Genomic DNA, 27,235 nt, shown 5'->3' on the forward strand with positions numbered 1-27,235 from the left:
TAGCTATTAAGTTAAAAATTGCTCAAAAGTCAGATAACAAAAACTCAGGTGTCGTCACAACCCCTTAGGGCCCGGGGGCAGGCGTTGTAAGTTATACCCTGGGGCATATATTGTTCGTATGAAAAGGATGCTCGTATTAACTTCAGATAAAGCTCATTTGATTGGAAATTGATGCTTCGAGCTTACTTTTTAATAGTCAAAAGAGATCTGAGGGCAGCTAGCCCCTCCCCCCTATGCCTTCTTTTTTAAAACCCATCTGATGAAACTTTTGAAATAGACATTTTGTTAAAAATAGTTCAAAGGTCAGATAAGAAAAATTCCTTTGTCGACGCAACCTGCCAGGGCCCAGAGGCAGGCGTTATGAGTAATGCTCTAGGGGCATATATAGTTCATATGGAATTGATGCTCGTATAAACTTTGGAGAGGACTCATTTGATTGGAAATTGAAAGTTCTTGTTCACTTTTTAAGAGTCGAAAGAGATCGAAGGGCAACTAGCCCCCCCCCCCTCCTCTCCACTCTATATGCATTACATAAACATTTGTATATAGACATGTTTTTAAAAATAGTTCAATAGTCAGATAACAAAAAAATTCGAGTGTCAACACAGCCCCCAGGGCCCGAGAGTAAGCGTCAAAATTAAAGTCCTAGTGGCATTTATGGTTGTTATGGAAGAGACGCTCGTATAAAAGTCATAGAGGGCTCATTTGATTGGAAATTGAAAGTTGTAATTCACTTTTTAAGAGTCAAAAGTGATTGGAGGGCAGCTAGCCTCCCCCTACACTCCATCTATTTCTTCCCAGAGGCACTCTATATAGAAGGGGTCGTCGTATAAACTTCAAACGGGGCTCATTCGACTGGAAATCGAGGGTTCTAGTGCCCTTTTTAAGAGTCAAAAGTGATCGGAGGGCAACTGGCCCTCCAAGCCCTTTTCCCCCAAATACATCTGATAAAACATTTGAGGTAGCCATTTTGTTAAAAATAGTTCAAAGATCATATAACAAAAACTCCCTTACGTATGGCCATTTCGTTATAAATAGTTCAAAGGTCAGATAAGAAAAACTCATGTGTCGACACCCTCCCCCCCCAGGGCCCGGGGAAGGCGTTGTAAGTATTGCTTTGGGGGCATATATAGTTCTTATGGAGGGTATGCTCATATAAACTTCGGAAGGCTCATATGATTGCAAATTGAAGTTCTCGTTCACTTTTTAAGAGTCAAAAGAGATCGGAGGACAACTATCCCCCCTCTCCACTTCGTATTTTCCTCAAACCCATCCGATAAGAACTTTGAGAGAGCCATTTTTTCAAAATAGTTCAAACGTCAGGTAACAAAAACTCCGGTGTCGACACAGCCCTCCAGGGCCCGGGGGGCAGGCATTGTATGCTGTGTCCTGGGGCTGTAAGTGGTTCTTATGAAAGGGATTCTTGTATACACTTCAGAGAGCGTTCATTTGAATGGAAATTAAAAGTTGTAGTTCATTATCTCAGAGTGAAAAAGATCGGAGGGCAACTAGCCCCTCCCACCCTCCACGCCTTTGGGTTTATCGGATGGATAAACCCATCCGATAAAAATTTGAGGTGATAATTTTTTTAAAAATAGTTCGACCATCAGATATTAAAACTCCAGGTTCGACACAACCCCCCAGGGCCCAGGGACAGGCGTTGTAAGTTATACTCTGGGGGTCTATATGGTTCTTATTGAAGGGACATTTGTATAAACTTCAGAGAGGGCTCATTTGATTGAAAATCGTTTTGAGTTTGAATTTTAACAGGTATTTGCATTTGCTGAGCTTAAGTTTAAAATGGCCTTTACTTTTCTTTGAAAAACTTCTTTTTGCAAAGTTTTTTTAATTAATTTTTGTTCATTTTTGATTGCAAAAAGTTCAAGTTTTTATGTCATGAAGGGGGAGGGGGGGTGTTTACTGTCTGATTATTCTTGACTTTAAAAAACGTATTTAGAGCTGTCGATTTAAATCGAATGAGGCTTTGTCAAAGTCTATACGATTACCTCTTTGATAAAAACCCTATATATGAACAATGGACAGCTTGCATAACTTGTGGACAGCGATTGACAACAATGAATGGATTGAAAAAATAGGGTGTTTAGACCATTTCACTTGCTGACACAGAGAGATCAGGACTCTTTGGAATTGACCTTAATAGGATTTTGTGGGCCAAAGCAATTTTGCATCTATCGCAGAGTATGTATTTTAACCTTATTTTAAGAATGGCAGTAATTTTAATTATTTTAGTATTTTCAGTTTGAGAGAATTTCTCGGAGTAGAAAAACTTCTGTTATTAATATCTGAGGTTTGAACTTTTTTTGACAAAATGGTCACCTAAAATTTTTATCGGATGTGTTTATCCATTCGATTCACCCAAGGGTGTTAAGGGTAGGAGGGGCTAGTTGCCCTCCAAACTTTTTTTACTCTGAGAAAATGAACTACAATTTTTAATTTCCATTGCTCTGGAAATTAAACTTTTTCGGAAAGTTTTTTTTTAATTAATTTTTGTTCGTTTTTGATTGCAAAAAATTTCAAAGTTTTTAAAAATTCCTTATTTCAAAATCAAACTTAAAAAAAAAATATTCACCAAAGCATCACTGGTATCAAAGTAACAATATCAAAGTGAAAAAATGGGTTTGTTTCAACCGGTTTTTTTTTATCTGAGGTTTGAACTATTTTTAACAAAATGGCTATCTCAAAATTTCTGTCGGATGGGTTTGGTGAAAAGGGGCGTGGGGGGACTAATTAAGCTTCGGTCTCTTTTGACTCTTTAAAAGTCAACTTCAACTGTAGAAGCCTAAAACCTACTGCGTCATTGGCACTTTACTGAAAACTAATTATATTACAAATGTTTTCTTTTGTACTTAATATTGAAAATAAATATTAAAATTACTGTAAAATTTTTAACTGATGAGCTTTCAGCAATTAATATCATTATACATCAAATATTCAGTTTAATTTATTTGCTTTTTCGAAGATTGTTCAAGACACATATAGTTTCACTACAAACAAAATTTGGATACTGCCCCCTTCTTTAACTGTAAAAATCTAAAGCCTTCTGTGTCATTGGCGCTTCAACGAATTACTCTTATATTACACATTTATTCTTTTCCAGTTCTTACAGCATTGAAAATGAAAATAAAAATTACAGTGAAAACAAAATCTTGAACTGATGGATCTTTCAACAATTAATATCATTATATATCTAATATTCAATTTTATTTTGTTTATACTTTCCAAGACTGTTCAAGACTCGTATAGTTTTCAGTAAAGCACCAATGAAGCAGTAGGTTTTAAGCTTCTACAGTGAGGCGATACCCAAACTCTTGTTTGTAGTTATTTTTATTCAATTCAAGCTTGATTTGCATATTCAATTTAAGTTTCACTCGTTTTAAGATTTATTTATTCATTTACATTAATATCTATTGTATGTTTGTTTGCATTGATTGTTTATTTAATTTCTGTTCGTTTTAAGCTTGATTTTCATATTCAATCTAAGCATTACTCGCTTTAAGATCTATTTATTCATTTATATTATTACTTGTTGTATGTTTTTTGCTATAATTGTTTCGCTTTCATTTCACCTAGTGCAGAAAATCTTGTTTCGTCTAAATAAGATTTTGCAAACGACATCAATGCTTTTTTAGCACTATTTGACTACATTGTATTTTGTCAAATAGTTATTTTGTCAATTTGACAAAATTATATTTTGTCAATTTGAGAATAATATATTCACTCTTAATAGCCTATCTAGCCAAAATTTAATTAGAGATGCACTCTGAAAATGTTATTTTAAGCAATTATCGCAAGCTAAATCAATCAAGTTTTCTTTCTCATTACTTGTTAATTTAAAATTGTCATCTTCTTTACCGATAAATGGATCCTGTATCCACGCATGTTCTGTAAAATCGAGATCATCAAAATAATTTGAGAAATCAACTAACAAAGCATTCAAGTGTTCGACAAATGGGTTTTTATTTATCTTGGGTGGATAAATTTAAAAGTGGAAAGGTGTAATTTTTTTCTAAATTTTCCTTCCATAGCCCCATTTTTATGAATGCTTTCACATTGTCTTTTTGAATCAGCAGATCGGATTTTTGGAACTTTCATCGATTTATTAAAAAAAAGCTTAATTTTTCTAAAATATCTACCAAACATGTCAGTTTAATAGTTAAATTACCATCCCTTAACATATTTGCGCCCTCATTTTGATTTTCTTCGATTTCTACCTAGAGTTCATGTGTCCTCTGAATCACTTTGGCACGAGACGAGCTACGTGTAAGTAGCTCCCATATTGTCACTCAGGTTTGTCAATAATGAAAGTGAAGAACAAAGAATTGTAGGATCAGCAGACCAGTCAAACGAGTATCAGATCGTATCAAAAATGACAGTAAAGAACAAAGAATTGTACTGTTAGGAGATAAGCGACAAGTCAAAAATGAAAGTTAAGAAGAAAGAAATATTACGTTAGAAGAACAAAACTATCGCAATCCTCGACGCCAACAAGCTGTGGCGCAAAAACCCAGTAAATACCTACAAAGTTGCTTTCAGCAACGCAAGTGTTAGTTACAAGTCATTGGGACCCTTCAGCGTTGCTTGTATTCACTGTTGAGTCCTCAATTTTTCCGGTGTAAAAGTAGCCAGCAAAGGTGATTTATTTGGAGGTTGCTGTCTGTTTGGTCGAATTGCATTGCCACCTCCGCAATTTCCAATGAATTGGTTTGGCCTGTTGTAGGACATCAATTTTTCTCTAAAGAATTCCACAAACAAATACCAAACTTGAATTCATGTTTTACTTTAGCTTCATTCAACGTAAGCGATTATTGAACAATCAATAGTCGTAATGTTTTCAGCTTCAAAGTAGCTGGACAAATTTATCACAAAATCGATTTTCATGACACATCCATCACAGATCCCTGAAGGTGATTTTGAACCACATTCATATGGCCAAATGTACTTTTTAGACCCCGATGAAGCTGTTAAACAACACCTTGCATATCCTTCAAATTGTGGGTTCTCTCGTAACCCATTGGATCTCTTGAAAGAAATATTACAAGACACAAACAACTACGCTAAAGATTACATGAAAATGCGAGAAGTGGAGGATAATATAAAGCAACCTGTTGCTTCACAAGGGCAACAGGCTCAGATAGAAGCCATGTGACAATGAGAATCAATATATAAAAGCCTGTCGCGTATATATATATATATATATATATATATATATATATATATATATATATATATATATATATATATATATATATATATATATATATATATATATATATATATATATATATATATATATATATATATATATATATATATATATATATATATATATATATATATATATATATATATATATATATATATATATATATATATACAAATATAATATACAAATATATATATATATATATATATATATATATATATATATATATATATGTTCATATTTATATATATATATATATATATATATGAAATGTGTTCATATATATAATATATTTATTTATATTATATAAATATATATACATAAATATATTAACCCTCTCCCCTCCACTAGATGGGGTTTTCTGGTTGTTGTTTTTTACAGAAACAGTTCTTTTTTTTTACAGAAACAGTTTCTGTATTATTATTTTTTTAATAATCCTCTTTTCACTTTATTTTTGTATTTTATTATATATATATATATATATATATATATATATATATATATATATATATATATATATATATATATATATATATATATATATATATATATATATATATATATATATATATATATATATATATATATATATATATATATATATATATATATATATATATATATATATATATATATATATATATTTTAAACCCGTCCCCTCTTCTAGATTGGGATTTCTGGTTGTTGTTTTTTTACAGAAACAGTTCTTTTTTTTTTTACCGAAACAATTTCTGTATTATTATTTTTCTAATAATCCTCTTTTCTCTTTTTTTAAATGTCCTCTTTCACTCTCTCATTCAACCTTATATGTACTACTGTCCAACAGTATGGCTATCAACATTCTCTTCTTTTACCTTTCCTGTTGTCAAAATGTGTAACAAAGCAAGTAAACTAGTGTCTTAGGTGACAGACCAGCTCAGCATGAATTTATTGGATGGTCAATCCATATACATCTTTCTTTCCTCTTGTTTCATTTTAAGTATTTTCATGGACTCCTCCCTAAGTTCTTCAAACAATTATATCTTTTAAATTCTGAATTGCGCAATGAATCTTGTGTTTCTCTTTCTCTCAGAAATGACATGGATATCTACATTAATAAAACCTAAACCATACGATCATATTTCAATTTATGTTGTACATCCATTTTGAAGTCCCTACCAGTTAAAATTCGGCTATGCCATTCTTATGGACAATTTTAAAAGTGACTAGACAGTTAGTTCTCTCCTCCCTTCTTTTTTCCCCTCTCTCTTTCCTTTTCAATTTGTTTAGTTCATTTATTTTGATTGGCATGGTTGTTTTTGGTGTTGTTAAGTTTTTTACTTATCTTTCTGTTTTATTTTAGTGCTATTGTTTAATGTTATGTTTAGTCTCCCAGTCTCAGAGGCGAAAGAGTCTTTGTGGGGGTCCAAAGTTCAGTAATTGTCTCTCTTTTTCTCTTAAATAAATTTATTGATTTATTGATTGAATTGTAATACTTTAGTTTCGCTGCTAATGAGATCACTAATGCGTGTGATCGAAATATCAAGCTACTTTTGTATCTGTTTTTCACTGTCTGATAAATGGACATTTCCCTATTCGGACTCTTTATTTGTTTTGTCGTTACTAGATGGGTTTTGTCATCCTTTGACTATCATCTTGGAAAAGGCAATTCCGTCGAATCTATAGCAGGGGTGGGGGGGGGAGGAGGATAAGAAAAAGGTGGAAACAGTCAAATTTATGAGATATCTGTGAAAGCATTAAAATATTGATATGCTGTGTGTCTGGGCTACAAAGTGACTAAAATGTGGGATAAAGGAGTGCGTGTGAGGCAAAAATTAGTTCCTCAATTCGGTATTATGGAAGTCTTATTTGTTCTTATTTGTTTTCTCTAGCTCAGTTTGGACCTTGGAATTTTGGTCCTCAGCATGGATTTGCTCGAATTATGAGGTGGCACTTAGAGAAACCCCCTGAGAGGCTACATACTGGTGATGTTGAGGCCATTTTTTCAATTATGGACAACGATTTCACCAGATCTGTATGGAACTACCCGTAAGATTTTATTTTTTTATTATTGTTTTTTTTTTTACCTGGGCTCACGCAGCCTCATTTTCTTTTATTACACAAAACAGCTCATGTACAGTCGATGCAACAGAAACGCAGGGGAGGTCATATCAAATATTTGGTTTTGTTCATTAAAACGCTTACCGGAAAACAGAAAATACGAAATTTGAAGAAGACTTGCTTTTTTTTACATTTTTTCAACTGGTCAGTCGAGATATTTCAACGCAGTCTTTGAACCGTCATGACGCGAGAGCTTCCAGAAAAACGGATAAAATCTGACGAATAATGCAAAAATTTCTATTTTTCCTGGTGTTGAACCGTTATGACATTGTATAAAAAAAATTAAACCTGGCAGAAAATTTGAAAATATTCGTTTTGCTCAAATAACGCAGGTATGGGAACCTAGATTTCTTTTTTTCTTTTAGCAAAGTTTAGCTTTTGTGTAGCCACTTTATATTGGCGCCACTATTGCTAGATGACTTGCCGCTAGTCATCGCAACAAAATTCTTTAGCTCGAGTAATAGAAAAATTTCCTTAAATAGCTTTCACCTACGTGCCTAGTTATACTCACATATCTAAACACGTGTCTGTCCAAACATCCAAACCTGTCCAAATCAGGCGGTTCTCGTTCACACGTAAAATTTAGTTCTTGGTTCTAACAACTTACAACTAAGCATTCACGTTTAGAGTTTAGAAACTCTCTAGGATTTCAAGTTCGACCTATCAGAAAGCTTCTTCTGTCACTTTATTTATCATCTAAGTTTAAGTGTGATGTTCACATGTTTGACTGGTTATGCACTTAGCAAGTGCATAACCAGATGCATTTTTTGACATGGAAGCCTTGCTGGATCTGCATGTGAACGCTGCTTAAGGAAACATCCTTGTTACTGTATAAATTTAAAAGTCGAAAACCAAGAAAAAGTCAACCAAAACTTTTAGAAAAATTTAGGAGTTGTTCAAAAGCTGTATCAGAAATTCCAAAACTAAGAAAAGGCTAATCAAAGCCTTTATCGAAATTAAATTTTTGATCAAAATTTAATCTATTTTTTTCAACATTTAAAAGTCATCAAAAGCTCTCACACTAATAAGAAGCCAATCGAAACTTTTGTCAAAACTAGACAAGCATGCTGGAAGTCAAGCTGGACAACTATATAGATACCACTTAGAAAAATGCGCTGTACAGGAAAGAACTACTAATGTCCTAACACTTAGTCTCTGCAGAGATCGGTTTAACCCCCAAGAAGGTATTGATCATGCCCTTGCTTTATTCCTTTCGCCCAGGCTCGGTAGGAGGATCTCCAACTCTTTGATGCTGATGCAAGCGAACGAGGGTAGTGAATGTCTTATGGTAGAAGGCTAGAAATAAATAGAACAAGGGTAGAAATTGACTGGAAGAGTTTTTATGTGCCGAATAATTATGAAAGATTATTATGTCATCTGTATTAACATGTATTAATATGTATTAACAAGATGGATTAATATGTATAACATGGATTAATATAGTTTTATTTATACAAGCAAGCATAGTTTAGAATTAAAAATTCAACTAAATGGCGCTAGTACTTACAACGAAAACAAGAAAAAACACGAGACTAACTTATTGAACACTGACATGTAAAAAGGAACAAAGGAATTGGCGAAACGATTTGTTCTTGGAGTAGGCAATTGCATTGTCACTTTGTTAGCTAACCGTGTGTTTATTTTACTTTTCACAACTGATGGTAGAATCTCTGTATGATTTTCTCTGCTAAGAAGAAATTGCCAAATTTACAGATCAAACCCGAACGACGTTCGTGAAGGGGGGGGGGGTAACTATAGGACAGATAATGCCGATTCATAATTTACATATGCGTCTAAAAGAATAACTTTAAAAGCTCTTTTTTGTAGTGACTCAAGTTAATCGCTTAGGTAACTTGCGTTGTTGACTTGAGGGCCCCATACAGGGCAAGCATCCTCAAGATTTGTTCGGGTTTATGTAAGATAAGCTGTCTTAAGCGAGGACACAGAAAAACCGAAACGACATAATAATATAAGGGTACGCCTCCCACCATTTGCCTTTTTGGTGATTGTATCAATATGAGTACTAAACGAGCAGTCAACGCTAAATGTGACACCGAGAATTACAGCCACCGTAGATACACTAAGATAGGGTGGAGGAGGACTCCACCCTATCCTATAATTTTGAAGAATTTTGGTTATTCCTTCGTTTATTTGAAGGCTGTTGATAGTATATTGGTCTTTAAAGTTGCTCATTATTGCATATGTGCCAGATTATTATGTAAGAGATTTTAGTTTAATTGTTATCATGCCGAAAATCTTTTATGTTGAAGCTTATTGTTGTAGCTTGGCTGGTACGCAGCTTCTGGTAAGGTACTGCGTAATTATAAGAAGTAAAGTAATTGTAGTGGTTTTAATTTTTCGGGAAGCTAAAGTCACTGAGGAAGCTACTTTTTATTAAGTCAAGAGACGCGCTCTGAAATTCGGCCACTATGATTGTTTGCCGTTTTTTGTTGCGTCTTGGAATTTGATAAGTTCTGAAGATGGCTCAATTGTATACAACCCCAGATGTATTTCATGGGTGTTTATTTTTGTTGTTTTGTTTTTTGGGAAACATAAAGTATGTTAAAGTAAAGCCCAATGAAGTTTCTTTATCCTGTATTTTTATGTCTCCGTTTTCATTGCTTTTTTTTTCAAGCTGAGACTGTGAACATTGGTTTGAAAAATTCAAGGTTTTGGATACGATACTCGGATAGCCTACTCTAGATTATTTTTTTTTATTCTTGTCCTATTCTTACTTTTATTACCATATTTTTTTGCTTGGGTTCATTTCAATATATGAAGCTACTTTTAAAACTTTACCCAAAGTATAAAGAAGATCAAAATTGGTAGCTCCTTACATAATAAAGCCAGGTTTTTTTTCCTTGATGTTTTTTTTTGCAAGGTTTTTTCTTTAACAGATGCGCTTAAAAATAAAAACTAAAAGAATTTTTTATCATTGTCATTGTCAAAGCCAAACTTGTCATTAATCATTTCAGCAAGATTCGGCTGAAGAATGAACGCAATTGCAGACTATTTGCTGTGGCAATCATTCTTCTGATATTTCTTAAGAGTTTTTTTCAGATTGAATACCTTAAGTTAACGAGGACATCAAATCAAAACATTTGTTTTTAACCCCCCGTGAACCCATAAGTTTTGTTTTATACCTTAAAAATGCGATTTTCTAAGATTCTTCTTTTGAATGTTTCAAAATTATGAAGTATTTTTGGCGGTAACATATTTTCATCACTGTTGTCAGATTGAACCGTGAAAACGAATAATAAGAAGTATTATCTTAAATTTGACAACACTTTCCGTCCGTGCCAATTCTAATATTAACAATGTGCTGATTCCTAAAGAGCCCAAACAAATTCCCAAACACCTTCAAATGTAAGCTGCGCCTTCTTAAACTTTTTGGTGAAACACGTTTTTCACCTACTTTTGGCTTATTTTTACCTACGTTTCTTTTTTTTTGAAATTGGCGCCCGCTGCAGAAATTTCTTGGTGTGGTGGTCATTTTCATGAAGAACTGATTTCCCGGGTTTTTCCTAATCATGCAAATTATCATGTAAATTTGCACTTATCCAATTCAAGGAATCAGATTTCATTCTCACTGCCTTTGGTACTTCAAAGGCTGAATTTACTGATCTCCAACTTCAGGACTAACAAGTTGATTTTTCCTGAAAATTGATAACAAAGCAGTTTGGGAGAGGGGTTTTAATCCCGCTCATATATTAAGAACAATATGCGCTGATCTCCATCTAAAAAAAAACGGAAAAACAAGAAAATACAGAAAACTCTAAATATAGTTCCCATTTCTTCAACTATTGGATTTCAATTCGCTTATAAATTACCTTATTCCCTCCGCATTCTCCTCTCCTTAGTTTGGATCGTATGAATCAGTCTCTAGTGCCCGTCGTATGTGTCTGTGGTCTCCAGCCCCCCTTTTTGTTTGCCTTTGGCCTCCCGTCCCTCTTGATACATTTGAAGGAAATATTTAAAAAAATAAGTGGTATACATTATCCTTTGGATTATTGGATCCCGATCCATACTCCTCCTCTAGGGGAAACCTCCACCCCTCCCAGGGGCTATTTACCAAGGTACCGTTTATCATTAATCGCAATGTTACCGACTTGAAGCCTTTGATCCTGCCTCCTATAGGCTTCAACCTACCTTGAGTTCTGCCAGCACGTCTCCCAACCCGTCCCTGGTTTAAACGAAGAGGGTTAGTGTGCAACTCCATGTTTTTCCTTAAGAATTGTTTTTTTTTTTCAGCCTTTCTGCTCCCTCTGTAAAATTTTGAAAGTGTAGACAGTTTGACATATTTGGCCTTGAGAACAACACTTATTAGAATTATATTTAACGTTCATTCTTAAGGCTGGATCCACCAATTGGCTAAGCAGGCGAAGGGCCCATTAGTAGCTTAGAGTTTCCTGAAGATAATTAGTTGTCAAATAGTTCGCTAAATTTATTATGTAAACTGCAAAAATATTTATAGTGTCTGAGCAATAATTTTAATCAAACAGTTAGTAGTAACTGTATAGTAAGAGCGACCGGGCTCAGTAGTAACAGAAAATCTAAACAATAGAATTTCGATCAATAGATATATCAAAAGAATCGAATTTTTATGCTGATTTCAAATATATAAGTTTTATTAAGTTTAATTTTACCCTTCAAAGGTTACGAGCCTGAGAAAATTTGCCTTATTTTCGAAAAAAGGGGAAAAGACCCCCGAAAAGTCACAGAATCAAAAATCACACTTTCAGATTCAGAGTATGAGAGAACCCTTTTGTAGAGGTTTCAAGCTTCTATCTGCAAAGATTTGGAAATTTGTATTTTTTGCCAGAAGAAAGATCACGGATGCGTGTTTATTTATTTTTTTTTTTCCAGGGGTGATCGTATCGACCCAGTGGTCCTAGAATATTGTGAGAGGGCTCATTTGAATGGATTGGATATAACATGAACCCCCCCCCCCCCAACAGCCCCAGGAGAAAGCTCTTTAATTTATAAAAGTTGCCCATTGTTTATGCATAGTATTTGCTATTGGGATGTATGCATAGATTTTAGGGTGGGAAGACGAATTTTCTGTTTGGGGTTCACGGGGGAACTTTCCAGGGGGTGAACTCGTCAAAGGAAATTATACACTGGGAAAATTTGCCAGAATTCCTGTACAAAATTCTTTTTGTTTTTCTTGCTTTCTCTTTTCCGTCTCAATTTTACGGCTGGAGTTAAGGGTAATTGTCCTGGGTAAATTTTCACCGGGATTGAATTATCTAGAGGATATATCGGTGGGGAGAGTATTTTTCCGTGGAGGTGGGGCCAGATAACCTGGGATTATTTAAAAAACGATCAGAAATAAAAAAAAAACAAGTTTTTTCAACTGAAAGTAAGGAGCAACATTAAAACTTAAAACATACAGAAATTAATATGTATATGAAGGGGGTTACCTCCTCCTCATATATATATATATATATATATATATATATATATATATATATATATATATATATATATATATATATATATATATATACTACTTGCAACTTACTGCAGTACCAAGCCGCCTGAGACCAACACAGCTGCACACGCTCCTAATCCATTCCAATCTATTCAAAGCATCCCTCTTTACACCCTCCCAAGAAGTTCCAATCTCCTTCAAATTCATTTTTGCACCCTCTTCCCACCCCCATTTTGGGACGACCCACTTCTTATTTGGCCCTAGAATGTCCGCCAAAAAGAACATTTGGCAATCTGTCATCCTGCATCTGCAGAGCATGTCCTAGCCATGTCAACCTTTCTCTCATCATAGCCTTAGAAAGTAGGATAGGGCCACAATTCTTGTACAGCTTACTGGTTGAAATACGGTCAGTCAGACGGCTACCTAAAAGAATATGTTGACGATTTCTCTGGAAAACATCTAACAAATCCTCCTCCGTCTTTCGTGTCGCCCACGTTTTAAAACTACTTGACCACTGTCGTCACTATAGCTCCCAATATTCTAATCTTGGCTCACAGACTTATCTTCCTATTCTTCCAAACTTTCTTCCACTGGAAAAAGAAACACTGGGTCTTGACTATTCTGCTTTCAACATCTTCACTGCAATCACCATCTTTAGTAATAATACTACCCAGATATTGCTATACTATTACCCAGGTATTATGTACTATCATACAATAGCATAATAATACTATTGCCAATTATTCCCAGTGTAAGCGACTTAGTCTTCTTCAATGCATGCTCCTCTCAGTCCAGAAAAAGAACGTTCCAGAAACATTAAAGGAAAACCATTCAAAAAATTATTAAAAACTAACAAGTCGCTTGTTCAATATAATGCAGATATATTTACGTAGTAAATTCAGGATTTCGATAGTAACTTTTTCAATGTTTACATCAACGGTTCCTAAAAGGTTACAATATTTTAGCATAAAAGATCATGCTTTTAGCAAAAACAAACTCCAAATCAAAGGCAGGATTGCCGAGATTGTCTCCTGGGTGACTGATATGGTAGTTAGGAGAACTAGCTGCTAGTTCTGTCACTTCATTCCTCATTGATATAGCAGAGGAAAATAATTCCTGTTTGCTTTGAGTCACCTTTTGCGTTCGCAAATTTGTCAGTGATCACAATCATACAACATGTACTACTGTTTGCTTGGCTAATGTAATAATTGTAAAGGAAAAATCATTGGTCGCCTTATAGTGTTTCGTTGTTTTTGTATTGTTCAAAATCGTTTGTTCGTTCAGCAGTTGAACGATCAGCATTTTCCTTTTATCCCTGCCTTTCCTGCCAAAGATCCTTCAGGGGATGTATTATAAAGTATCTTTGTTTATTATTTAAACTTACTACTATGTCAATTGTTGAAGACATATAAATTAATATATAATTGGAGAAATTGCTGAGCTTTCCTCTGTTGTTTGTTGTTTTTTTTTGGGGGGGGGTATACCCCGCCTCATAACTAATCAATGGTTCCAGAAACTTCATAGTCTCTCTATATTTTCTTATGCATTTTATGTAATTTCCTTGTTCTTTTATGCCTGTCAAGTTTTCCCTAGTGTGGGCTAGGAGGGGGGGATTCGTGAAAGGTGTCTTTTCTTTCTTTTATTTTCTGAGGGAGTCCACAAATTTTCCTGACAATAAATACAGATTTTTCTGTATTCATCATTTTTTTATTCTTCATAGTGGTAATTTCGTTCATTATTTATGAAATATGTTTCAAAACATAATAAGTAAAAATCTGCTGTCATTTTTCTATCTTTGTTTTTGCAAGCAAGTAAATTATCACAGTCAGTTCCTCTATTTTTTTTAAATTTAACAAATTAATAATCTTTTACGTCAGATGGGTGAATATTTTATATGATAGTATAAATATAAATGTAATATAATAGTTTTGCAATCTGCAAAGAGATCCTTCCGTAATAGATTTATGACCGAGCACTTTAGATAGCCATTGTGGCCGTTACAAAGCGGAAAAATAAATTATCCTCTGTTTCCATGTTAAAACTGTGCTTTAATTTGATTTATTTATACGTTCCTTTTTTGCGTCAATCCCAAACCAAAATTCTGTATGAACAAATTAGTAGAACTAGAAAACTGAGACTTAGTCTCGGCCGAAACCTAGATGAATTTTGGATTTCATATTAGGTTTAGAGCTCTGTACCTTTTTAGTTAGGTTATATTAAGCACAGATTTGTCCTGATACTGACAGCTATGGATATTCAAAAATTAGTCCTAGGACAGAGTCATAGCACTTGCATTGGTTGCAACAGTTTGAATTATAATTTTTTGGCATCTAAAAAAGGATCTTAATAAACATACTCCAGGGTTAGGTTTCAGATATTTTCGACCTAGTGAACAGCTCTTATTTTTCATTTTGCAAGTTGGGGAAATCCCAATTCAATGTAAGGCTCAGGATGTAGGATGCTCAAGATCTGCCACAAAGTAGATTTTTAGGAAAATTTTGACAAGTTGTTTAGGCTAGTTGACTATGAGCCTGCAAGCCTAATGGTGACAGAATTCCTTTTTTTTTTGTATCCCTCCCTGGGTTTTAAAGGACCCTAAACGAAAGTATGCAGCAGTTTAGGGTTGGCTAAAAAGGGGAAATATAGCCAAGCAATAGATGGAGTTGGTGATTTTTCTTTCGACTCTAGCGACAATTTACACTCTTTTAAGTTTCCCATTCTCTTTCGATCCTGCTGACACAAAATACTGAAGCTTCTAAATGAGTGTTGCTAGTTGCAGAAAGAGAGAGATACTCGTATTGAATTAAGCTCCGAGAAACAAAACTGTTTTGTTGATTATTCCAGTATTTTCCTTATAAGAGAGCTGGGCCTTGGTAACACGATTATTGATTTAGCAATAGACACTAAAAAAAGGGCATAGGACTAAAAGTGATGAAATAATTAAGCACAAGCAAACGTGACATGTTGACAAGAAAACTGGAGCTATATAAAAACTTGAAGGATGACAGATTGTGACTGTTTTACAAGTTTTAATACATTTGACATCTTCTTGTCAGTAGGTTTTTATCTACATCAAGAATGCCGCCATGGGTACTGTTGGTTTTAAGCTCTAAATTTTAAATCTATTGGCGCTATACGATAACAGTTGAGAGATGCAAAAATCAGAAACAGTCCCCTACTGACATAAACCTTGGGATATATTGAATAATTATATTCGAAGTAATACCATAAATTAGGTGTTTTTTTTTAAGACCACCCTGCCTATCTATGACGAACAAATAAACGTTCAAATGGGGATAAGCCCCAATGAAATGTTAATTTGTTCGTCATTGACCAATTATAGAATAAAAATTTGTTTTTCGTGCTCTGAAACTCCCCCCCCTCTCAAGATGAATATTTATATCCCTTTTGGGGGGTCAATCTTGTGCCGTGTGAGGAAATTGTCTTTGAGCAACACGAGAAATTTAAATTTGTGGACTATATTTGCTGTTACTGTTCCAGATAACCTGTTTTTGTGGTCACTGGCTCTCAAGGTCACTGGCTCCTATTTGGCAAAGTTGATCTGTTGGCTGAATTGTGAAACTGCCCGATGATGAGTTCAATTCCGATCTCACTTTTATTGAATTCGCTTCCTGTTTTCCCACAGAAAGTAGGAGGACGAAAATACTTTTTTTTTTCATATTTTTGCGGGAAAGGCTTTTTGTTCAAGAATATAAATAATAATAATGAAACAAATTATAAGAATTACAGTGTATGCTGAGGGATTTGCCTTCATTAGATAGATTGATAGTTCTATTCAACAATCCAAAACAAGTTTAAACTATAAAAGCGCATAAACCATCATATCCCTGCAACCCTCTATGCCCGTTAATGCGGGGTTACTGTCATATTCTGTTTTGGTATATTGTGTAAGATATTTTTTTGGTAGTCTCTTAGATAGGACAGTGAAAGAAGAACATGATTTGACCTTGATGAAAGTGCAGCAAAAATGTTTTTACACCAAAAGTTCAGAATAGTCGCCTCACTTACTTACTTAGACTTAGGTCTTCCAATGCCGGTTGGCGCATAAGACGACAACGGTACTTTTCCATGGTGACCTCTCTTGGGCGACGATCTGGACAGCGCAGCATCCTTCTCAAGACATCGGCCTAATGTTGCCCTTTGTTGTCCATGTTTTCTGATTCCAGGAGGAATCCAACACCACACATCATAGGGGAGGCAACGCTTACCCATACGCACCGTGTAACCCCAATAATACCATTGGTTACTTGCGATTCTATCGGCCACGAATAGCTGCTTTGTTTTTTTCCGTATATAGGCGTCAGTGATCTTGTCGCTCCTGTGTAAACCAAGGATGCGGCGAAGACATTTATTTTCAAATCGCTGGATTCGCTTTTCCAACTGCTTGCTCAACACCCAAAGTTTGCATTCGTACATTAGTACGGAAAGGATGTTGCTGTTGAAGACTTGGAATTTAAGCTTCAAGGTGTATAATACATTCCTCCTCGTGTTCCCTAGTTTATTGAAGGCGCTACCTGCGCACGCAATGCGTATGGTGATTTCTCGCTCAAGGATCTAAGGTACTTATTAATGAGACAACCAAGGTACTTAATCTCTTCTACCTCCTCTAGTAAATCAGACACAACTTTGAGCGGTGGTGCAGGTAGAGTATTGGCGTTGTTGTTTATGATTTACATTTCTGTGTACTGATTGACAGACCAGTTTCTTCAGCCATGTTGGAGAACTCAATGACATTCATAAAACGATTTTCACCTCAACGATTTATCTTAAATCCCAGTTCTCCTTCAAAAATTACCCCACAATTTTCATCTAATGGGATAACTTAATTTTTCTGTTTTGTAGTTTTTGTTGGCTAGACCAGCCATTTTCTATCAAGTCAAGCACGGCGAGTTCAAAAATCAAGCCCAAGCATGGCAAGTTAAAAATCAATTAAAAGTGCGATTTTAAGTTTTTTTATTTGTGAGCTGGATTTTCTAGGTGTCATTTGTACCGAACTGTTTTCTTTGGGGGGGGGGGCTTATTCTGGCTTGCAATTAGAGTTTAGTGCCTATTTCAAGTAATTAGAGGTCGCACCACATGAAGGTGTCGTTTTCTGCCCGGATGCCATTTTTCTACGGTCCGCTGGCAGGAGGGGGTAAAATGTAAATTTTCCTTGTGTCGTATTCTTGTCTGTAAAAGGGTAATTTCCTATAAAATTGAAGTCTAGGAATTCAAATAGTGAAGTCAGAAGATAAAATTTTGGTGATTGGAAACCCATTTCCACCCTCAAGGGGCAGAAGAGGGATGGGCCGGTAGAAATGTATGTTGCGACATCCTGGGTTTTACTTCTTTTCAACTATCTTAGTTAAGTCTGAACGATAGGACCGATGACGTCCACCCTGTCGAGCTCCTGAAATTAAACATATCGTACCGTATATTTTTTTTTTTTTTTTTGTAAAACAAAAATTATCAGTTAAATAAAAGCATACAGATAAAAATAGATTGATAGATAAATCATTATTAAAACAACAACGGGACTCAGAACTACTGTATTTGTAAAGCTACTTCCAAATCATCGAAATTTTAGGCTAACTCCTATGCATTAGATTCATTGTCAATGAAGATAATGTTAGTGTATGTCACTTCTTCTTAAAGCCATTTTGGCCACTTTTAAAAGACGCGAACAAAAATTCGCTTACGTTTTACCAATATACTCGAGAATAGATCCATTTTTTCCAACTCATTCAGCTTGTTAGTTCCTACTTTAGTTCCTATTTAGTTCTTACTAAATATCATCCTGCCTAAAACGTAAGGACATTTAACTAACTTTTCAAAAAAAAAAGTGTGAATTTTCTGATGGATGTTTATACAAGGATTGTACTTGCAGAGCCAAATTTGCTTCATAGGAGGTAAGAGAGATTATCCATGATTGGATAAAGGATGTTTCATTACCTCTGGTAGATGAAAAATAAAGAAAAAGGATAATATCTTGGGGAAGTAGCCACAAAAATGTTTATTCCACATAAGTTTGTAAATAATCAGGCTAAGAACATAGCCAGAATTCCCCGAATCCTCTCCAAGAAGTGCCAAGAAGAGTTTTTTTTTGGTTTTACCTCTTGTGAGCCGGATCTCAAATGGAGCATGCGGATTTCGAAAATTAAATCAAAATTTTTGCTTTTGGATTACTACTACTACTAACAACTCACTGCATCACCTAGCCCCGTGAGGCCAGTACAGCTACGCATGCTCCTCTTCCATCCCAATATATTCAAAGCCTCCCTCTTTGCACCCTTCCAGGAATTTCCCTTGAGTCTTTCCTTACGACATCCTCCCAACTCAACCGGAGACGACCTGCTTTTCGTTTGGCCTTAGGCGGTTGCCCGAAAAGGACAATCTTTGGGAATCTGTCATTCTTCATCAGCAGAACGAGCCCTAGCCGTCTCAAGCTTTCTCTCATTATGGCCCTAGAAAGCGGGATTGAATCACACTTTTCGTATAGGCTACTGTTTGAGATACGGTCAGTCAGTCAGGTACCCAAAACAATCCGTAGGCAATCCCAAAACAATCCGTAGGCAAAACAATATCTCTGGAAGACATCTAGCAAATCTTCCTCCTTGTTTCGGAGATTACCGACCGGGGCACAATCTCCACGTGTGCGTGAATGATCGTCAACCATCTAGGAAGAACAGCCAAAAATCGTTGCTTAATTTTGAGGTATTAATAAAAACAAGTTTTTTTTTTTTAATGAAAGTAAGGAGCAACATTATAACTCAAAACGAACAGAAATTATTCCGTATATGAAGGGTTGCCCCCTCCTCAATACTTTGCTCTTTACGCTAAAGCTATTAGCACTTTTGAAAAAGCTTCCTATTCTAATTAAACGACCCCGTGTTTCAGTAGCCATTCTTAAAAATTGGGACAAACATTTTAATTTTAACGTAAAGAGCAAGGTTTAGAGGAAGAGATAACCCTTCACATACGGAATAATTTTTGTTCGTTTTGAGTTTTAATGTTGCTCCTTACTTTCAGTTAAAAAAGACTTGTTTTTTATTTAATTTCTGTTCGGTTTTCAAATACTGCAGGTAAATCTGGCCCACGCTCCATGAAATATACCCCCCTCCCCTTACAAGAAAACTCCTCTGTGAAAATTTAATCCAACGTAAATTACATCCCCCCTGCCCGTCAGGTTCCCTCCAGAAAGTTCCATCCTCGCTGAAAATCTCCCTCCCGGTAAAATTACTTGCGGACGATTCAGCCTGAAAAATTATCCTTAGCACACTTCCATTTGAAAAAGACTGTAATCTCTAAACGGTTTCTCGATCACTCTGGAAATACCCTCTTCCGTGGATTTTTTTTTTAAATCAGAACACGCGGAAAATTGCCCCTGGATAATTCCCCCGGAACATCTCCACATACAAAATTGAGTTGGCAAAGATAATGTAAGACAATTAACAATAATTTCGTATAGGAATTTTGTCAAATCCCCCGAGTATAAAATTTTTCCTGGAAAATGCAACGCCCCGGAGATTTCCCTCCCAAAGGAATATTCTCCCAGTGGAAATCTACCTCAAGCACCAATCCCCTCCCCCCGAAGAAGGTCTGTATATTTCACAATGACAAATACTACACGTTAACAATGGGCAAATTTCATAACTTACAGGCCTCTCTCCACGGACTGTGGGGGGGGGTCATTTTACCCCTAAAGACATTTTTATTTGATCTTTCAACTATACTGAACAAAATAGCTCTCTGAAAATTTTGATCAGATAACTTTAGGAAATAAATGGGCATGGGAGGGGGGCCAGTTTCCCTCCAATGTTTTTGTCACTTAAAAAAGCACTAGAACTCCGTGATCTTCTTCTTCTTCTTCTTCGTGTCCGTCTTCTCGCAAAAATAGCAAAATTCCACATTTTTGTACAAGGGAGCTTGAAGCTTCTACATCAAGGTTCTCGAGTACGCTGAATCTGATGGTGTGATTTTCATCAAGATTCCTTGAATTTTAGGGGTTGTTTCTTCCATATGTCCCCCCTGTTTCAAAATTCAGGCAAATTTTCTCAGGCTCGTAACTTTTGATGGGTATCACTAAACTTGATGAATTTTATATATTTGGATTCAGTATAATAATTTGGTTTTTTGTGTATCTATTGATATCAAAATTTTATTTTTTAGAGTTTCGGTTACTATTGAGCCAAGTAGTTCCTTACAGTTTGTTACCACGAACTGTTCGATTTTCTTGGCGTGATATAAGTGACTCTAAGTTGCATATTTTGTTAGTGCCTGGTTTGACAGGAGTAACTACTGTAAATTTGATTTGTTTTATTTTGTGGATTTATTTTTAGTTTCGCGGTTTATAGCTTCTTTTCTTGTTTTTCTTTTTGTCCTATTTGTTCCACTTTTTTTTCTTGCTCTTCCTTATTTGGTTTCTTTTTTAATTTTCAGATATGCTAAAGACGCCATGTCTGATACAGGTGAAATATTCGTGCTATTTTTCTCTTTTCTTATTTGTTTCACTGACCTTAGGCTCGTTTTTTATTTTGTTAAAAGTTTTTTTTCAACTGTTGATAGTTGTTTTCCTAGGAGCTTAAGATTATTTGTGAGACAAATAATATTTCGTAAGATAGGGTGGCTAAAGTGGTCCATGTGTATCACACCGTATTAAAAACATAATTCCCGAGTATCGGCTTTTTTGACCAGTGCGCTTTTGCACTGTTAAGCACATGTGCATGTAGGTGGTATTAGATGTTGTACCATCTGTCTCAAATTTGAACCAAAAGTAACGTGGAATGACCTTTGATTGAATGAACGTGATTACATGACATCACTTTCAACTAATCAGAGGCGTTTTTCACTGACGTAAAGGTACCTTGGCTCCGAAGCACAGTCAATGAAAATCACTCTTGTTTGAGTAAAATATCAGAGTTCCACGCTGCTGCTGGTACAAATTTGAGACGGATGGCCAAAATTGTTGTACAGGGGGGGGGGTATGCAAATAAGACTGACAGACCACGCTCGCCACACTATAAGAGTCGTTTTGTGGATCGTCATTCAATGGGTACTTCTTCAACTTCATTCACTCGGCGGGTTCTTTTGGGCCTACTACGTTTAACAGACGTAGATAGAAAAACTGACCATCTTTGGAAGTAAGTTATTAGGTAGAAAAGATCATTGGCTATTTTTCACTGCATGTATTTGCAGAAGTATATTTACTTCGTAAAAATTGCACATATAAACACCTTATATTACTAATGAGGCTCTTTAAGTTAATATAGCATTCGTTAATACAGCATAATCTAAGGTCTGTATAAAATGCATAAGGGCTTGACGGTGTTATCATAAGGCCTTTGAGAAGGACCCATGGTAAGGACAAAAATGTTTCATGTCAGGTTCAAATACTAAATGGTACAATTTGTATGCGCAACAGTGCAAAATCCAGTAAAATTATTATGTATACTATGCAGCCTTATAAAACCTCTCCCCTCCCACTTTGTGGGCAGATCTTGAGTGTCAATGGTGCCAATTTACAAAAACGTAGGAGGGATGAGGTTTTGAAACAAAAATAAAATTTTCACAATCTATTGGGGGCTTTCTATTTTTTAAATGAAGATACAGGAAATTGAATTTTGAAAACCTAAGAGGGGGCAATTACCTTCTCTCCCTAATTGGGAATTTTTTTGCTTCTGAAACTTCCGATATTAAGGCAGGATCCACGAGAACTTGCGTGTAAGTAGGATTTTTTCTTTGGGGGGGGGGGGCATTTTGGATTGGGGCGAACGTGAACATATTTGACGGTGAATTTTTCGATATCAGAAATTCCGAGTAACACGTAAAAAGGTTAAGATTGGGAGAGGGGTAAATCGCGACCCCCCTTGTATACACAGCTACTAAGGGAAAGTTGAAGACAAAAGTGGGAGTAATATAAACTGGCGCCATTCCAAGTGAAAATATCAAACAAACTCGAAAAGGATAAGAAGAATTTTATTTATATAAACCTTCCTGTCATGGATTGTGCACACAGTAGCCTGTCCTGTGGACATTATAAAAAAAAATAGCTGGCTTGTAGTATCTGAAACTGGAATTTAATGACCTATATGGTTTAGCAACTGTCCAAACTCTCTACAATAATTTAAGATAATAATGATAGTGCAACCAAGACATAGGAAGCAGATTAATGCAATTTATGACCATGTACGTATTATTTCTGAAAGTAAATTTATTTCCTGTATGAAGTGCTATTAAAAATGGCATAAATAATTTGGCAAATAGAAGCATGATTGCATAATTTTTCTAGAAAGGGTGGGCCGAAAGGAAGTCGGGGGGGGGGGGGTTTGAGAATTTAAAATGAGTTTCCTTTGACAGAAATGAGTCGTATTTTTTTCTGGATAGGATATTTTCCTTCTTCCATGGGAGGTTAGATATCTAGAAACTTGCTGCAGGGCCGTATCCAGGATTGGTTTCGGGGGGGGGGGTGTTTAAAAAAGGTTTACAAAGGATGTTTACAAAAGGGATAAAAAAGAGCTTTAAAAAACGCATAAAAAAATGTCTATATTCATTTTGTTACGTTTTTACGAGTCGGACAAACATTTGGGGGGGGGGGGATATTTTCCCCCCCAGATATGCCCTTGCCTTACTGGCATGTTCTGTAACAGAATAATGTGATTCAATCCCCTGTTGCTAAAGATTTTGGGACTTATACTGAGAGGATTTTAAGCAATATGTTACCATTGATTTAAAGTAACCAAAGTCCACCATTTCAAAATGAAGAAATGGTTTATATGCTGTTTTGAAAACTGTTATGTAGCCCAATCCCAGTAAATCCTTAGCTTCCACCAGTCTCCTTCCCACGCAGAAGACTGAGACGGTGTCTCACTTTTTTATTTATTTATTATTATATTTTAAGTGACACATTATTCATGTGCTCCTTTTCCAGTAAAGATGGCGTGTTTGAACTAATTCCTAGATTATGAGAGGACATGTAGGGTGGCAAGGTTAAACAAAGACGATGCCCTCTCTGATTTTAAGAAACGACAGGAAGGCGCTAAACAGTCCTTATAATAAACATCGGGACAGTTTCAAGCAATGTGCTCCGCCTTACCCCCTAGGCTTTCGAGAAGTTGTTATCATTAGTTTGAATTCTTTGTCTAATGAATATTATCGTTTTCCCGATTTTTAGTGCCAAATTATGATCTTTGAAGTCATAAGCTAGTCGAATTAATATCATCCTTGATTATATCCTTTCTTTTCCTCATCCTTTTTTGTATCTTTTCTTTTCTTGGATGATTTGTAACAAATTGGTGTTCATCAAGGGGAGGAAGGGGAAGCTTCTTTAGAACGGATTTTAAATTGTAGTGCCTATTTCAAGTAGCAAAAGATTGCATCACATCAAAGTGTCGTTTTCTGCTGTATTGAATCTTTTTTCGACATTAATATAGCACAATAAATCTAAGATAGCCAATCAATTCTAAATTGTCAAACACTCATGCCAGGTGTTAGTGATATGCTGGGTGGCGTTTTTTGTCCCTAATCATAGAACTGGAACTAATCTAAAAACAGGGATTTGTAAGAGTATATAATATGAAAGAGAGCTTAATTTTAAATGCAGAATAATAATGTTAGACTGTACATCCAAAGACTGGTTACAGGAAAGGAGAGTCCCCTCTGCCCAGTATTTGGAGGGTTCTTGAAAATTCCGATTGGAAATATATTTTTAATAATTAACCTTCCCCCCCCCCCCCGTCAACGGTAAGACCAGTGTGTAACATTGTATTTTACTCCATTGATAAATAAATATTGAATAGGACGCCAAAATATAGCATCAAAGGGGTATATAGGCCACTTACTTTTTTTTTCTTTTTTTCTTTTTTTTGCTGTCTCCTATGAAGTGAGTTGCAATTTGTAAGCTCCGCAAGCCCAGATTATCACTCAAGTGAGGTGAGAGTCATTGTTCGCAAAACGGACGGCTACTTGCGGCGACTCCCTTGCAAATACGGTTGCAATTTTCAAGCACCATTGCTGCCGCCTGAATTACTCAAAAGAAAACTAAGTTTTTAAACCATTTGCTATTCTCACTGGAAATGTTGTTACAAATTCAGTTATCATTGCACAAGCAAATAATTTAGACCTTTTTACTGACCAATAAAAGGTATTCTGATATCTCTTAGTAGACCCCTATATCTGGGAGGGGGGTCTACGGTCTAGATTGAATTTGCATTTGAATGGAAACAGTAACGGAAATCATTTTGAGGAGGAGGGGTCCAGAGATTCAAAAGAGATGTGAAAATGGACAAACTATACGAGAAAGTATAAGATATCGCATTGGAAAAACTAGATATTTAAGATTTTGCGGACGCTCGAGCCGTTGCCCCTACGCGCGTGCGTGCGTGTATACAACTTCTCCCCGATTGTATTAATGTATATGTTGTCCTCTTCTTCAAAGGCAGATATTTGTAACTGTATTTTTATGCCATTTTGTCTCCTATGTGTCTTTCTTTAACGTATTAAGCACATCAAGATAAAAACGTTTTGGTCCCCTTGACCATTTTCAAAAAATTCTCTTTTGATTGTTTCTAAATTTTAAGTTTTTTAGAACAGGACCACTTTGACAGCGTTGCCACATTGAGTCGTGAAAATGAATAAGCAACGCTAGTTAATCAAAATTGACAACACATTTTGACAGTGAAAAATAAACATTAACCTATGTTAATACCCAAAGACACTTAGACCTCCAAAGGTAAGCTCTACCTTTTAAGCTGTTTGGTACCATGCATTTTTTACTTGTTTTGTGGTAACATCTCACCTATGTTTCTTTTTTTTCCAAGTTTTACGCTCGCTACTATCAAACTGTATAACTGGATGCGGTAGTCTTTTTCATTCAAAAATGGAACGCAACACGATTCGTTTGTATAATTTTAAAATATATATGGCTGTTTTAAGTTTCTACTTAATCAGTTCATACAAACATATTTCATTTTAATTCCCTTGGTACTTCAATTTCTGAGAATTTGTTCACTACTTTTTTGTAAATTTAGTTGTTTATATTTTTCTGAAACTTTTATACTAGTCTACTATTATTGCTAATACTAACAACTCACCGCCCTCCCACCCCATTTGAAGATGACGACCTGCTGTCCGTTTGTTGGTCGACAAGGACAATCTTCGGCAATCTGTCGTCCTAGCCATCTCATCCTTTCTCTCACTATAGCCCTAGAAAGCGGGATTGAATCATATTTTTCGTACAGCTTACTATTTGAGATGCGGTCAGTCGGTCAGGTACCCAAGGCCGTATCCAGAGGTGGGGGTTAGAAGGCTTAACCCCTACCCCCGAAATGTTTGTCCGGCTCGTAAAAACGTAACGTAAATTAATATAAACAATTGGTACTTATGTATTAAACGTTCTCTTTTATATATCATAAATACCAAAATAATGGTCCCTAAGCAATCGACGAAAAGTCGGCCTATCAGTCTCTTGAACTAAATCATAAGGAATCGTAAGGAAAATAGAAGGAAGAACATGGCGAATCGAAAATGCAGACCTTGTAGACCTTTTAGTCGGTTTTTCAATTGCTGACGAATTCCTTGTCTCATATTCAGGCTGATCTCTCTCAAACACACCAATCAAACATTCGGATGCATTAATATGCAATATATCAAACATAAACAGAATCATATAAAAAATAAAAGACCTGAAACTGGTAAAATATTAATTTTTTTTAACTGTCTCTAACTGATATACGATTGTCACAACTAATAAGAACCCGAATCGCCGAATTTTGGAGAAGACGTAATGACTTCAAATGTGTTTGAAAAGTAGATGACCACACCGAACAACAATAAATCAAATAGGGGTGGACAATAGAAAAATATATCAATCTAAGTATATTAACTGGGAAAAAATGTTTCAGCTTTCTCAGAATCCCTACATTCCGAGCCATTTTAGATGATATACATTGTATGTAATTTGAGAAACTAAGAAGTCTTATCCACTATTACACCATGATATTTCACAAACAGTACACGCTCAATACGGCAAGATCTGACATTTAATTCCTTTAATCAAGGATAATAATCTGGTGATCTATTAAAAATTACCCAACGAGATTTCTTATAATCCAGCTTTAGGTGATTAACCTTCCACTTTTCTATCCTTGACATACAATCTTTTGTCATTGTTAGTAATTCATTTTCTGTTCTTGCTGCCACCGTAAGACAATTATCATCCGCAAACAGCAATAAAGCTTGATTAGGTTCCCGTTGTCTTTAGACCCTTCTAACTTCAATATACAGCCCATCAAGTGCTAAGTATAGGTCATTTACATATATTGCAAACAATAGTCATCTCAAGGGGGACCCCTGTGGGACTCCACATCTTACTTTATGATCTATTGATGAACCTCCAATTTCACAAAAAAGGACTCGATCTTTAAGATAAGTAGCGAAAAGTCGCGTCGCAAATGGTTCGCTTGGATGTGCTCTTTCGCTTC

General features: G+C 35.5%; 1 protein-coding gene across 2 annotated transcripts in view; it reads left to right on the forward strand.

Moving 5' to 3' along the window:
* The window catches only part of LOC148948386 (uncharacterized), a 148,980-nt gene that overhangs the window by 70,831 nt on the left and 50,914 nt on the right, over positions 1-27,235 (forward strand). For both annotated transcript variants that reach the window (XR_016142218.1, XM_089094320.1), the window contains exon 4: positions 7,096-7,252. Coding sequence is in view for 1 of the 2 variants with exons in the window: in XM_089094320.1 (XP_088950446.1) it covers positions 7,096-7,252 (157 nt within the window). In the remaining variant the exon portion in view is untranslated. The remainder of the gene's footprint in view (positions 1-7,095; positions 7,253-27,235) is intronic.

The sequence above is a fragment of the Artemia sp. Qi Xiang Cuo genome, chromosome 9 (genome assembly GCF_049724085.1).
Source record: "Artemia sp. Qi Xiang Cuo chromosome 9, ASM4972408v1, whole genome shotgun sequence".
In the NCBI taxonomy this organism is placed as follows: Eukaryota; Metazoa; Arthropoda; class Branchiopoda; order Anostraca; family Artemiidae; genus Artemia; species Artemia sp. Qi Xiang Cuo.